Below are 15,643 nucleotides of genomic sequence, written 5' to 3'. Positions count from 1 at the left end.
GAAGTGAGCGCTTTGCTTAGAGGTGAACATGGGGCTCTGTGGGGCTCGGCTGGGAGTCAGCGGCGCAGTGCAGCCGCCTCCACCGGCTCTTCCCCGGGCCCTGCGGAGTGCAGCCCAGAGACACGGTTTACGCGAGCCTTGGTCCTGAAGCATCTCGCACACACCCTGTATGTTTGGAGACATCAGTGCACCAAACTGCATCCGGCGTGCTCCGGAGCCGGCATGGCGCCGTGGGAGGTGATCTTTGCCCGGGGAGCAGGCACGTGGGCTGCCTGTGCCCCGCGGGGAATCTTGTGTTTTGAGCACAAATGTGAATTTATGCACCTGGAGCGCTCCCTCCCTGGGGCTGGTGGAGCAGCCGCGGGCAGGGCAGAGGCGCTGGAAGCCTCAGGCCTTGCTGTGGGCTTGGGGGAGACCCTGCTCTGGGGCCGGCGATGCATCCCTTGGTGGGGGGGGGTGGTTCAGGGCCACGGAGCTGCCCTGGGAAGATGGAAGTCGGCTGGGCCGGGGAGGCAGAGCCGTGCACGTGGGCGGAGCAGGAGGGGCTGGCCACGGGCTCCACCTGTTCACTGGCCAGCAGGGCAGCACCTGACCGGGCCTGAGACTCTGCCTCGGCTCCTCTCCCTACGCGACCCCTGAGGCGTCTCAGCCCCCGGGGGTGCCTGGCGATGCCTCCACCCATCACCCGCCATCTTTCATTTAAAGCCACGTGGACGCCGCGGTGCAGACGAGGCAAGTGTTCTTCCGTTTCGCTTCCTCCCCCACCCTTGGGAGAACGGTGCTGATCTCAACCTTGACCTTAAATGTGGGATTTAAAGCAGCCACAGCGGTGCCTGGGGCCCTGGCCGCTCATCTGGCCCCACCCCACCCCGTGCTTCCTTTGGCCCCATCAGGAACTGGACTTTGCATCTGGCTCAGGCCTCTGGTCTGACCTCCGCCTCACTGAGCCGGTGGTTGGCTGGTGGTCGGCTGGTGGTCGGCCGTGGTATCCCTGGCGCCGGGAACAGGGCCCAGCAGGTGCAGGCGCTAATCACCTGGGGGGGTGGGAGAGGACGAGGAGGGACTCCAGGCAGCTGCTATGGCTCCAGGGTCCTACTGACCCCCAGGCCTGTGCCCCTGCCCCCAGCAGCTGGCAGCACGGGGCGGGGGTCTGTCTGTGCCATGTAGGAGGGTGGGGTTGCTACCCTGGCAGATTTGGTGCCCTGAGCTCGCCGTGGGGGTGGGGGAGGGGCTGAGACCTCGCGGTTGCCTGGGAGAGGACTCGGTCCCCGCTGAGCCCAGGTGCGCTGGCGGTGCCACTGGGGCGGTGTGCACACGGGCGCTGTGGGGCCCCACATGGGGGTCCGTGAGGGAGGTCAGGGTGTTTGCCCAAATTCCAGGGACATCTGGGGGAGATGGTGAGACCTGGGAAAGTGGGGTCAGGACAGCATGGGCATGCGTCGGCAGTCCCTGGGGACGGCCAGGATTTGTCACTAAAGGCGGTGGTCAACCCCTCTCTCCAGGGGAGGGGACCCGCTGGGCAGCGGGGCTGCGGGCAGGGATGCGCCCTCCCATGTCTTGCTGTTAGGACACACGGAGCTGGGCTCACAGGAACAGGAATCGGGGACTCTTAGCGTTAAAGCAGCAAAGGTGGGGGGTAAGGGGGTGTTGGGAGGTGACGAGGCGGTGGCAGGAGGGCAGTGGGCATGCTGTGGACATGGGGTGATGACATGGGGGTGGCATGGAGGCGGCAGGGGTGTGGGCATGGGGGAAACCTGCTGCCCCGGACTGTGGGGGGATGGTGCGCTGAGCTCCCTGGCTCCCAGGTGTTGACTCGGGTGAGTGCCTGCTCTGGGTGCAGCCACCGCCCGTCACCTGCCCCAATGTCGCAGGACGTGCACACAGAAAGCCACGTACTTGGGGGCCGGGAGGCCGGGTGGTGGCTCCCCAGCTTCCCGGCGTCCTAGCAGAGCTGTGGCCCGGGTTCCTGCTGCCTGCGCTGTCTGGAGCCGCCCACAGCCTGGCCATGCCCGGCCGCGTTCCTGTAGCCGAAACAGTAACTTGGATCCCGGCAAGTCTTCCCGTCTCTCTCTCTCTCCCCAAAACTCTTCACCAAAAACGCCATGAGGTTTCCCAGGGCCAAGGTCGCCAGGCCATGGGGAGGCGGCGGCAGGCAGTGATCCTGTGGCCCAGCCCAGGGGCCTCCCTGCCCAGCTCCCCACCGAAGATGCAGCCGGGTTCCCAGGAGGCCTGGGGGCACCCAGGCTGTCCTCAGCAGGGCTGGCAGGAAGAGGGTGGCTGGATTTCCCCTGTCAGGGACAGATGGGGTAGAGCTGTGTCCCAGGCCTGATGGCAGAGGCAGTGTCTGGAGACAGGACAGACACATACCCTTGGCTGTCTCACAGGACAGACAAGAGCGCCAGCATGGCCCGTGGTCCCCGAGGTGAAACCCGCGTGCCAGGCAGATCCCCGTCGGCTCTCCCACCTCCTTCCCTGGGGACGGTGGGTGCTGGAGCCCATGCGCTCTGGAGTGAGACTGTGTTGAGTTCTGGTCCCAGCCCGCCGCCCCCTCGGCCTCCCCATGCTCATCGTGACGCCTGATGTGGCTGAGCCACACTACCCCACGCCAAGACTCCCCTGCCTGTGCCCAGGGCAGTAGTGGCTCAGTCCCTGGGACCCTGGGCTCTCTGAGCTGCCCAAGGCCAAGAACGCTGGCTGGGGCACCCTGTCCATCGCCGCAGGGGCTGGCGCTGGTTGGGGCACCCTGTCCATTGCCACGAGGGGGTGGTGCTGGCTGGGGCACCCTGTGCATTGTCATGGGGGGCTGGCGCTGGCTGGAGCACCCTGTCCATTGCCATGGGGGACTGGTGCTGGCTGGGGCACCCTGTCCATTGCCATGGGGGGCTGGCGCTGGCTGGGGTGCCCTGTCCATTGCCATGGGGGGCTGGCACTGGCTGAGACTCTATGCCCATCACTGTGGGGGGCTGGTGCTGGCTGGGGTGCCCTGTCCATTGCCATGGGGGGCTGGCGCTGGCTGGGGCACCCTGTCCATTGCCATGGGGGACTGGCGCTGGCTGGGGCACCCTGTCCATTGCCATGAGGGGCTGGTGCTGGCTGGGGCACCCTGTCCATCATCATGGGGGCTGGTGCTGGCTGGGGTGCCCTGTCCATCACCGTGGGGGGCTGGCGCTGGCTGGGGTGCCTTGTCCATTGCCATGGGGGGCTGGCGCTGGCTGGGGCACTCTGTCCATCACTGTGGGGGGCTGGCACTGGCTGGGGCGCCCTGTCCATCACCGCAGGGGGCTGGCGCTGGTGGCAGCTGTTCCAAGCACTTGCAGCTGGCCCTGCAGAGGCACAGGCGGAGAGAGCGCTGTGTGACATCTGCCCATCCCACGCGTGCACAGCGGTTTCTCCCTGACACTCCCATGAGAGCGTCTGCGAGCAGCCAGGCTACAGAATGGTTAGGGGTTTCCAGGAACTTCGGGATGGTGCCCATAGACCAGGGGTGCTGCTGCCCCCACCCCTGCAGGCCACGGGTGCATGAGTGGACATGAGTGACAGAGAAGGCCCCGCAGAGGTCTATGGAAAAAATGCAAGACGTGACGCAGAGAATGGCCACAGGGTGGAATTGTTCAAGGAAGATAGAAACGGAGGCCCAGTTGCCCAGCCATGTAGCCCGAACTGGAGTCGTGCTGGCTCTGATTGTGGACAGTGCAACACGTGGGCCTCACACCTGGGTCAGGGTGACTCAGGTGGATGCAGTCGGCTATGGGCAAACTGGCTTATGCAGCTGCGCCTGCCTTAAAACCAGGATAATGGAAAACAAGCTTCCAAGGTGGCGGAATGGGGAGGGGGATTACTGCTTTGGTCTGAGTGAAGAAGTTTAAAAAAACACAACAGAGTGGAGTCCCAGGGAAGAGCTCGGGAGAGAACTGCAGAGGGAACTCCACGCTAACTAGGGGGACACCGTGGACCTACGTGAAGGGTGTGGATGCATCCAACTCAGGACCCCAGAGGCCGAGAGCCTCAGTGCCAGCTTTGGGGCGAGCTGAGACCAGACGGCAGCAGCCCAAGCCACTGGTGACAAAGCTGCGGGAAGAGCCTGGCACCGAGAAAGCATGTGGAAGAGTTACCTGCACCCCCATGTTTATTACAGCTCAACTCACCGTGGCTAAGATGTGGAATCAACCCAAATGCCTGTCAGCTGGAGACGGGGTAAGGCGATTGTGGGACATGGACACACGGGATACTACATAGCGGCTAAAAAAATGAAATCCTGATGGCGGAATAGTGAGGGCACACACCGATAATCCGGGAAAATTTAGTTTAATAAAAGGGGAGTTACGGTAGCCTCAGAAAAAAGAACCAGGAAAATATTGCAGAGGAAACTCTTCTGGATTGAGTGGCTGTGAATCGGAGGACCTACTGGGAGGACAAGGTCGCCCACCTCGCGGAAGCCGAGCCGCGGGACCGAGCCGCGGAAGCCAAGCCACGGGACTGAGCTGCGCAAGCCGCAGGCTCTGCGCGCCAGTGCTCGAAGGGGAGTGCGTGCCACACAGACAACAGCGGGGAGACTTGGGACGTCCAGGGCTCCGAGTCCACACATCGGCGCTGGAAGGGGAGTGGACCTGCGTGGAGAGCGTGGGAGCCCACAGTTCAGGACACCAGCGGCAGACTCAACACACCAGCGCTGGAACGCGAGGTGAGCCGAACCTCAATAGCCCAAGACACCGGCAGGCAAGTGGAGAGAGGAGACTAGAGGGAACGACCCCCCGGGGCGGGGGGAACTTTTTCACCAGGCTAACTGGAAGAGAGAGAGAAGAAAAAAAAAGGTGACTGGTACGGACACGGGTTTCTCTCTCTCCGCTCACCTCTCAAGGGCGAGCAAGACAAAGAGCAGGCGCCATCTTGGACATACGTCATAAGCAGAGCAACCTCAGGTCTGCACTGGCCCTGAGCCTAGCAGAAAAACCTGACTCTGGGCGGGGCAAATTAACAGGAGATTAGGACCTAGTAAATTTGTGGTGCTACTGAACTGAGACTGTGAAAAAAGAGACGGAGGGGGAGAGAACACACGGAATTCACGTGAGCACTCTCCAGAGACGCTATAATTCCGTAACTTTGGCAACCCAATGGGAGACTGAAGGAGAATTTGAGCCCACTCTGAGGGCCGAACAGATTCCCGGTGTGGTCCTTCGGAAAGAGCTTCTGATCTCTGGCTCCTATGGGTATATCATTTGCCTGCTAACTACCTCCAACTTCATTCAGCTGTGCAGAATAACTTCCCTTTTGAATCAAAAAAAAATGAAAGAGAGAGAGAGAGGTTTACCATGCCTAACCTGGGAGTGTCACCTTTGGCACACCAAACAGAGCTCTCAGGCCACACCCATCTCAAGCCCTAAGGCTCCATCAAAAACAGATAGTCCACTTAATCTAGAGTCATAGTATAACAAGAAAAAGCACCACAGTGAAGAAACCAAATATCTCCAATATGCCAAATAACAAACACAAAAACCAAGGTAATAAAAACAAGGAAGTCACCATGAAACCCTCAAATGAAAAAGACACCCCAATTCAAGATTATGAAGATGATGACATAGAAGAAATGCAAGAAGCAGATCTCAAAAAATTGATAAGAACATTAAGAAGTTCTCAAAAACAAATTCTTGAACTACAGAAATCCTTAATGGACAAGATAGAAAATCTCTCTCGTGAAAATGAAATATTAAGGAGGAATCAAAATGAAACAAAAAAACTAGTACAACAGGAAACTGGGATAGTGACTGAAGTGAAGAATTCAATAGATCAAATGAAAAACACAATAGAGAGCCTTACAAACAGAATGGGTGAAGCAGAAGAGAGAATATCGGACTTAGAAGACAGAGAACAGGAAAGGATACAGTCAGACCAAAGAAAAGAAGAGGAAATTAGAAATCTAAAACATATTGTCGGGAATCTTCAGGATACTATTAAAAAACCCAACATTCGGGTTCTAGGAGTTCCTGAAGGCATGGAGAGGGAGAAAGGATTAGAAGGCCTTTTTAGTGAGATATTAGCAGAAAATTTCCCAGGTTTGGAGAAGGACAGAGAAATCCTAGTACAGGAAGCTCACAGAACCCCTAATAAACATGACCAAAAGAGATCCTCACCACGACACGTTGTAATTAAACTCTCCACAGTGAAACATATAGAAAAGATCCTAAAATGTGCAAGAGAGAAACGTCAGATTACTCTCAGAGGATCTCCAATCAGACTCACAGCTGACTTCTCATCAGAAACTCTACAAGCTAGGAGGGAATGGTGAGATATAGCCCAGGTACTAAGAGAGAAAAACTGCCAGCCCAGAATATTATATCCTGCCAAGCTATCATTTGTGAATGAAGGTGAAATAAAGACTTTTAATTGCAAACAGAAATTGAAAGAATTTGTTGCCACTCGTCCAGCCCTGCAACAGATGCTTAAAGATGTGTTACACACAGAAACAAAGAAACACGGTCATTAATATGAAAGAAGGTAAAGGAAGGAAACCAAGGAAGGAAAGCTCACAGCAAAAGATCACAGGGAATTCAAAGCATATATTAGAACTTATCTTTGGCAAATGGCAGGGCAAAGTTACCACTTATCATTAGTCACATTGAACATGAATGGCCTGAACTGTCCAGTTAAAAGACACCGATTGGCTGATTGGGTTAAGGAACAAAACCCATCTATTTGCTGCTTACAAGAAACTCATCTTTCCAACAAAGATCCATACAGACTGAAAGTGAAAGGCTGGAAAAAGATATACCATGCCAACAGAAATGAAAAAAGAGCGGGCGTAGCCATCTTAATATCAGACACCATAAACTTTACCACAAAAACCGTTAAGAGAGACAAAGAGGGACACTACATAATGATTAAGGGATCAATTCAACAGGAAGATATAACAATTATCAATGTATATGCACCTAACTACAGGGCACCGGTTTATCTAAAAGATTTGTTAACGGACTTAAAGGGAGACTTAGACCCCAATACAATAGTACTGGGGAACTTCAATACTCCACTCTCAGAAATAGACAGATCAATAGGACAGAAGATCAACAAGGATACAGTAGATTTAAACGACACTATAGCCCAAATGGATCTAACAGATATATACAGAACTTTCAATCCTACAGGTAAAGATTTTACATTCTTCTCAGCAGTACATGGAACCTTCTCTAGGATTGACCACATACTAGGCCATAAAGCAAGTCTCAGCAAATTCAAAAGAATTAGAATCATACCATGCAGCTTCTCGGACCATAAAGGAATGAAGTTGGAAATTAGCAACTCAGGAATCCCTAGAGCATACGCAAACACATGGAGATTGAACAACATGCTCCTGAATGAACAATGGGTCATAGAAGAAATCAAAAGAGAAATCAAAAACTTTCTGGAAGTAAATGAGGATAACAGCACAACATACCAAAACTTACGGGACGCAGCAAAAGCAGTGTTAAGAGGAAAGTTTATATCAATAGGTGCCTACATCAAGAAATTGGAAAGGCACCAAATAGATGAGCTTTCAATTCACCTCAAGGATCTAGAAAACCTACAGCAAACCAGACCCAAATCTAGTAGGAGAAGAGAAATAATTAAAATCAGAGAAGAAATCAACAGGATTGAATCAAGAAAAACATTACAAAAAATCAGCCAGACGAGGAGCTGGTTTTTTGAAAAAATAAACAAAATTGACACCCCATTGGCCCAACTAACTAAAAAAAGAAGAGAAAAGACCCAAATCAATAAAATCAGAGATGAAAAAGGAAACGTAACAACAGACACCACAGAAATAAAAAGAATCATCAGAAATTACTACAAGGACTTGTATGCCAGCAAACAGGGAAACCTATCAGAAATGGATAGATTCCTGGACACATGCAACCTACCTAAATTGAACCAGGAAGACATCGAAAACCTAAACAGACCCATAACTGAGACAGAAATTGAAACAGTAATAAAGGCCCTCCCAACAAAGAAAAGCCCAGGACCAGATGGATTCACTGCTGAATTCTACCAGACATTTAAAGAAGAACTAACTCCAATTCTACTCAAACTGTTCAGAACAATCGAAGAAGAGGGAATCCTCCCAAATTCTTTCTATGAAGCCAGCATCACCTTAATTCCTAAGCCGGAAAAAGATGCAGCACTGAAAGAGAATTACAGACCAATATCCCTGATGAACATAGATGCAAAAATCCTCAATAAAATTCTCGCCAATAGAATGCAACACATTAGAAAGATCATCCACCCAGACCAAGTGGGATTTATCCCTGGTATGCAGGGATGGTTTAATGTGTGCAAGACAATCAATGTGATTCACCACATTAACAGACTGCAGAAGAAAAACCATATGATTATCTCAATAGATGCCGAGAAAGCATTTGATAAAATACAACACCCGTTCATGATGAAAACTCTAAGCAAACTGGGTTTGGAAGGAACATTCCTCAATACAATCAAAGCAATCTATGAAAAACCCACAGCCAACATCCTATTGAATGGGGAAAAGTTGGAAGCATTTCCACTGAGATCTGGTACCAGACAGGGATGTCCACTCTCACCACTGCTATTCAATATAGTTCTGGAGGTCCTAGCCAGAGCTATTAGGCAAGAAAAAGAAATTAAAGGGATGCAAATTGGGAAGGAAGAACTCAAACTATCCCTCTTTGCAGATGACATGATTCTTTATTTAGGGGACCCAAAGAACTCTACTAAGAGACTCTTGGAACTCATAGAAGAGTTTGGCAAAGTAGCAGGGTATAAAATCAAAGCACAAAAATCAACAGCCTTTGTATACACAGACAATGCCATGGCTGAGGAAGAACTTCTAAGATCAATCCCATTCACAATAGCTACAAAAACAATCAAATACCTTGGAATAAACTTAACCAAGGACGTTAAAGATCTCTACGATGAAAATTACAAAACCTTAAAGAAAGAAATAGAAGAGGATACCAAGAAATGGAAAAATCTTCCATGCTCATGGATTGGAAGAATCAATATCATCAAAATGTCCATTCTCCCAAAAGCAATTTATAAATTCAATGCAATACCAATCAAGATACTGAAGACCTTCTTCTCAGATCTGGAAAAATTGGTGCTGAAATTTATATGGAGGCACAAGAGACCTCAAATAGCTAAAGCAATCTTCTACAACAAAAAACAAAGCCGGAGGCATCACAATACCAGATTTCAGGACATACTACAGGGCAGTTGTAATCAAAACAGCTTGGTACTGGTACAGAAACAGATGGATAGAACAATGGAACAGAATTGAAACACCAGAAATCAACCCAAACATCTACAGCCAACTTATATTTCATCAAGGATCTAAAACTAATTCCTGGAGCAAGGACAGTCTATTCAATAAATGGTGCTGGGAAAATTGGATTTCCACGTGCAGAAGCATGAAGCAAGACCCCTACCTTACGCCTTACACAAAAATCCACTCAACATGGATTAAAGACCTAAATCTACAACCTGACACCATCAAGTTACTAGAGAACATTGGAGAAACCCTTCAAGATATTGGCACAGGCAAAGAGTTTCTGGAAAAGACCCGGGAGGCACAGGCAGTCAAGGCCAAAATTAACTATTGGGATTGCATCAAATTGAGAAGTTTCTGTACTGCAAAAGAATCAGTCAGGAGAGTGAAGAGACAACAGACAGAATGGGAAAAAATATTTGCAAACTATGCAACAGATAAAGGGTTAATAACCAGAATCTACAAAGAGATCAAGAAACTCCACGAAAACAAAACCAACAACCCACTTAAGAGATGGGCCAAGGACCTCAATAGACATTTTTCAAAAGAGGAAATCCAAATGGCCAACAGGCACATGAAAAAAATGTTCAAGGTCATTAGCAATCAGGGAAATGCAAATCAAAAGCACAATGAGGTTTCACCTCACCCCGGTTAGAATGGCTCACATTCAGAAATCTACCAACAACAGATGCTGGCAAGGATGTGGGGAAAAAGGGACACTAACCCACTGTTGGTGGGAATGCAAACTGGTCAAGCCACTATAGAAGTCAGTTTGGAGATTCCTCAGAAACCTGAATATAACCCTACCATAAAACCCAGCCATCCCACTCCTTGGAATTTACCCAAAGGAAATTAAATTGGCAAACAAAATGCGGTCTGCATCCTAATGTTTATTGCAGCTCAATTCCCAATAGCTAAGACCTGGAACCGACCTAAATGCCCATCTACGGTAGACTGGATAATGAAATTATGGGATATGTACTCTTTAGAATACTATACCGCAGTAAGAAACAACGAAATCCAGTCATTTGCAACAAAATGGAGGAATCTGGAACACATCATGCTGAGTGAAATAAGCTAGTCCCAAAGGGACAAATACCATATGTTCTCCCTGATCGGTGACAACTGACTGAACACCAAAAAGGAAACCTCCTGAAGTGAAATGGACACTATGGGAAATGGTGACTTGATCAACATAGCCCTGACTGTTAATGAACAACTTAATACATTATCCCTCTTAGTAGTTTTTTTGTCTGTTCTACTTAATATGACTGGTTTAGTTCTGTAATTAATACACAGTTATTCTTAAATGTTAAAAATTAACTGAAATGTGATCCCTGTTAAACATAAGAGTGGGAATAAGAGAGGGAAGAGATGTACAATTTGGGACATGCTCAAGCTGACTTGCCCCAAATGGTAGAGTTAAAAACATACCAGGGGATTCCAATTCAATCCCATCAAGGTGGCATGTACCAATGCCATCTCACTAGTCCAAGTGATCAATTTCAGTTCACAATTGATCATAATGAAAGGACTAAGAGTCAAAGGGAGCACATAAACAAGTCTAGTACCTGCTAACACTAACCGATAGAATAAATAAAGGGGAGAGTGATCCAACATGGGAAGTGAGATACTCAGCAGACTCATAGAATGGCAGATGTCCTAAATAGCACTCTGGCCTCAGAATCAGCCCTAAAGGCATTCCGATCTGGCTGAAAAGCCCATGAGAGTATTTCAGGCATGGAAAGCCAAGACACTCTGGCAAAAGATCTCTGCGAGTGAGATCCCAGTGGAGAGAACAGGTCTTCAAAGAAGGAGGTAGCTTTCTCTGAAGGGAGGAGAGAACCTCCACTTTGACTATGACCTTGTCTAAACAAGATAAGAGTCGGAGAACTCAAGGGGCTTCCATAGCCTTGGAAACTCATGACTGGAGCATAGGGAGACTACTGATGCCATAGACAGGAGTGTCAATTGGTAAAGTCAACAACAGGAGTCACTGTGCACTTACTCCTCATGTAGGATCTCTGTCCTTAATGTGCTGTGTATTGAGATTTAATGCTATAATGAGTACTCAAACAATATATTTCACTTTGTGTTTCTATGGGGGTGCAAACTGTTGAAATCTTTACTTAATGTATACTAAACTGATCCTCTGTAAAAAAAAAAAAAGAAATTGTCAACTCCCAACTCGACTCTCACTGGGATTAAACATGACAATAGGTCTGATCTGATTTCATCATCATTTAAAAAAAATCATCTATTATTTTTCACTTTATGTTTCTGTGTGGGAGCAAACTGTTGAAATCCTTACTTAATGTATACTAAGCTGATCTTCTGTACATTAAGATAATCGAAAATGAATCTTGATGTGAATGGAAGGGGAGAGGGAGTGGGAAAGGGGAGGGTTGCGGGTGGGAGGGACGTTATGGGGGGGAAGCCATTGTAATCCATAAATCGTACTTTGGAAATTTATATTCATTAAATAAAAGTTAAAAAAAATGAAATCCTGTCGTTTGCAACAAAATGGATGAAACTGGAAAAATCATACTTAGTGAGGTAAGCCAGTCCCAAAGGGACAAATACCGTATGTTCTCCCTGACCTGTGATAGCCAGTAGGGCACCTAAAAGGTAACCTATAGACATGAAATTCACACTTCGAGATACAATGACTTTGAACAGCCCTTGTCTGACTGTTGGGGAGCAGTTTTTTTTTTTTTTTCCATACAATTCGTTGAACTCCACTTAATATAGAGTTAATTGTATGTGTATGAAGTTAACTGAAGATAGATCTTAGTGAAAAACAAGAATGGAGTAGGAGAGGGAGGGGGATGGGGGTGGGAGTGAGGGGGGGACAATGGGGACGGTGGCAGGAATCACTGTGTTCCTAAAGCTGTGTTTATGAAATGCATGAAGTTTGTATTCCTTAAATAAAAGGTTTCTGGGGGGAAAACAAAAAAAAAAAGAATTTTGATCCTTGTTACTCAGTCTATATACTCTTGCCTTCACTATCATTTGTGTACTGTTATAATATGTATAGTCTTATTTTTATTTATACCTTATGAATTTATATCAGTAATATAGTGCTAAGCACTTCCTGATTATTTCACTCAAAATGATTTTTATTTACTTGTTTATTTTTTAAAGTTTTATTTATTTATTTGAAAGGCAGAGTAGAATGATAGACAGAGACAGTCAGGCAGACAGATATTTTCTATTCCCTGGCACACTTCCCAAATGGCCTCAACTGCTGGGGCTGGTCCAGGCTGAAACTAGAAGCTTCAGGAGTTATACTTTTGTCTCCCAAGTGGGTGGCAGAGGTCCAACCACTGGCACCATCTTCTGCTGCTTTCTCAGGCTCACTAACAGGGAGCTGGATTGGAAACAGAGCAGCAAGGACTTGAACTGGCACTCTGATATGGGATGCCTTCATCACAGGGCAGCAGGTACACTACGACATCAATTCCTCATTCAGCAATGACTTTTATTATCTAACCATGTGCCTAGATATGTAGAGTTTTCTGCTTCAGCAAAAATACATACCATTACCACCTAGAATGCAAGTCGAGACACAACAGATGTAAGAATAAAGGCATTTATCTGAGGTAGGGTAAGGATGGCCACCCAGGAAAACACACCGCCTTTGCTCAGAGCCAAGTGTTCCCAAGTGGCAGGCAGGGAGTTTGCTTTTACAGACAAAAGAAGAGACACAGCAGAGGTTACAATAGAATGGTGGCTACAGTCACATTGGCTAATAAGAATAATACTGACAGGTGAGTGGTTTCTGCTAACTTGATGTACATTTCAGGAATGAAAATGCAGTAAGCAGGGACAAGCTTTGCTTATAGTATTTACCACACTGAATGGCATCTTCTGGGTGGCAAGAATGGGTTGATGGAGATGACATAAACATGGAGTTCTGGTGTTGTTCACCAGGGCATCACAGCTCATGCCTTTGTGGTTAGCAGGTTCAGAGAGCCTCGGTCTTCTCTGATTTCAAATTCAAATCATGCAGTAAACACTCTCATTCTTGTTTCTTCACTGATCCTTTCCTACATATTCTGATGCACTTGTGTCATTGGCTAGACAATGACTTAATTAAAGTTGCTACTGTATTTTTTGCAGACCAATTTCACATTACATCTCTATCAGCTGTGCACAAGTTTAATTGATTTCCTTATTTTTTCCCCAATATGTGACTTTCTAAATTTGGCCAGCCAGCCTAATGATCTCCCATTGTTGACTTAATTTGTTTGTGTGTCATTGAAAATGATTTTGTACATCTGTATATGCTTATTATCCATTTTGCTGGCCTGTGTCATTGCCATTTTTCTTTCAAGTATATATATTTTGCAAGTTGAAACAATAATTGTGGTTATCTTTGTTTCTGATATTATAAAGTATTTAAGTTTCATATTAAGAACATTTTGGGGAATTTTTACATATATGCTTGGTTGACTTTCTCCTATTACAATCGTATTCGGTAATTATTTTTCACCTGCTATGTACTGTTTACCATCATATTAGGAACTATTGGAACAATGTGTTTATAAGACACATGGCAAAATGTATTTATGTCTACTTTAGAAACAAAAGGAAGTTTGTACACAAGTAAGTCCAACCCATTATTGGCAATCCATGTTTTTTAAAGTCTTCCTTTGTTAACATAGTCTTTGTGAAACATTCTTTTATTATTTCTATTTAAATATCCTATTAATGTTGGAATGATTTGGGTGATTTTTTTAAAAAAGTCTATTTACTTATTTGAAAAGCAAAATTACAGAGAGAGGGAGAGGGAGAGGGAGAAACAGAGTGAGAGATCTTCCATCCACTGGTTCACTCCCGAAATGGCTGCAATGACCAGAGCTGGGCCAAGCCTAAGCCAGGAACCAGGAGCTTCTTCCAAGTCTCCCATATGGGTGTAGGAAGCCAAGCACTTGGGCCATCCTCCACTGATTTCCCAGGCACATTGGCAGGGAGCTGGCTCAGAAGTGGAGAAGCTGGGTCTCTAACTGGTACCCCTATGGGATGCCAGTGTTGCAGGCCGTGGCTTTAACACACTGTACCACAGTGCTGGCCCCTATTTTTGTGCTTTTATCAGAATTCAGATGAATGCAGCTTATAGAGTGTTATAAGAGAATGAAAACAGGTTACTCAGGTAAATATGGAGTATTATATGAGGTGCACCCAAAAGATAAAGAACATTATAAATATTACATATAGAAATACTAAGATTCAAAAGACTGAGAAATACAATTCTGAGTTTGCCTCCAATATTATTGGAAAGCCTTTCAATTTCTTCCGATTTGGTTTCTTCTTTATATTAGTATAGTGGGTTGGAATGACCATAAAACCACAGTAAGGGGTTCCTGCTGTGACAGCAATATATTAGTGAACAAACTAACCCCATTTTTTTCTCTCCCTGATCTTAAAACTTTACTAAACCAATGCTATTTAATAGCTTTTATTAAGAACTGTTACTAATCTTAATAATGCATATATATCTCTATATACCCATATATATCTATATATACATATATCTATATATACATGCATCTATATGTGTGTATATATGTAGGAATATATAAGACCATCTTTATCTTTGGTTCTTTTAAAAAATTTTAGTTCTTTAATATAGCTGAAATCAACTCACTTAATTGCTGTGAAATAACACTTCAAATCCAACTGTTAGTCCACATTGTGAACATACTCTTTTCTTGAGGAAGACCATCCTATTGATATTGTATTTCTGCTTGGCGTGTACATGTTGATAAGCCTGTGAAGACTGTTTTTTTTTTACTTGTGTACATCATTGTGTCCCAGAAATTCATTATTAATGTATTTATTTTGTTTTTATATACAGATACACTAAATATTTATTTTGTTTTTATATACAGATGCTCCTCAATTTATAATGGGTTATATCATAAACCCATCATAGACTGAAAATATTCTAAGTCTAAATGCACCTTATATACTTAACCTACCAAACATCATAATTTGGTCTAGTCTACTTTAAATATTTTTAGAACACTTGCATTGAATCACTTAACACAAAGATTATTTTATAGTAAAGTGCTGAATATATCATTTCATTTATTGAATTCAGTACTGAAATAAAAATTAATATGATTATTTGGGTACACTTTCACATCATCATAAAGAAAAATAAGTCAGGGATAGTCTTTATATGAAAAATATAAGATAATGGGAATATAAATTTATGCCTATAGATGTTAGAAATAGGTATTTTTGTTTTTTTTTAAAAAAGATTTATTTATTTATTCAAAAGTCAGAGTTACATAGAGAGAGAGGGAGAGGCAGAGAGAGAGAGAGAGGTCCTCCATCTGCTGGTTCACTCCCCAATTGGCTGCA

At 46.1% G+C, this 15,643-nt stretch overlaps 1 protein-coding gene across 1 annotated transcript; it reads right to left on the bottom strand.

The window, feature by feature from the left end:
• Positions 1-316: 316 nt before the first annotated feature.
• LOC138843346 (putative uncharacterized protein MGC34800) lies at positions 317-682 on the bottom strand. The gene has a single exon (XM_070047154.1). The coding sequence runs from the start codon at positions 680-682 to the stop codon at positions 317-319; it is 366 nt and encodes a 121-aa protein (XP_069903255.1).
• Between the last annotated feature and the right edge of the window lie 14,961 nt (positions 683-15,643).

Source organism: Oryctolagus cuniculus, chromosome 8 (genome assembly GCF_964237555.1).
Source record: "Oryctolagus cuniculus chromosome 8, mOryCun1.1, whole genome shotgun sequence".
In the NCBI taxonomy this organism is placed as follows: Eukaryota; Metazoa; Chordata; class Mammalia; order Lagomorpha; family Leporidae; genus Oryctolagus; species Oryctolagus cuniculus.
Note: the sequence above shows the minus strand (reverse complement) of the source record. Positions and strands in the feature narration are given on the sequence as shown.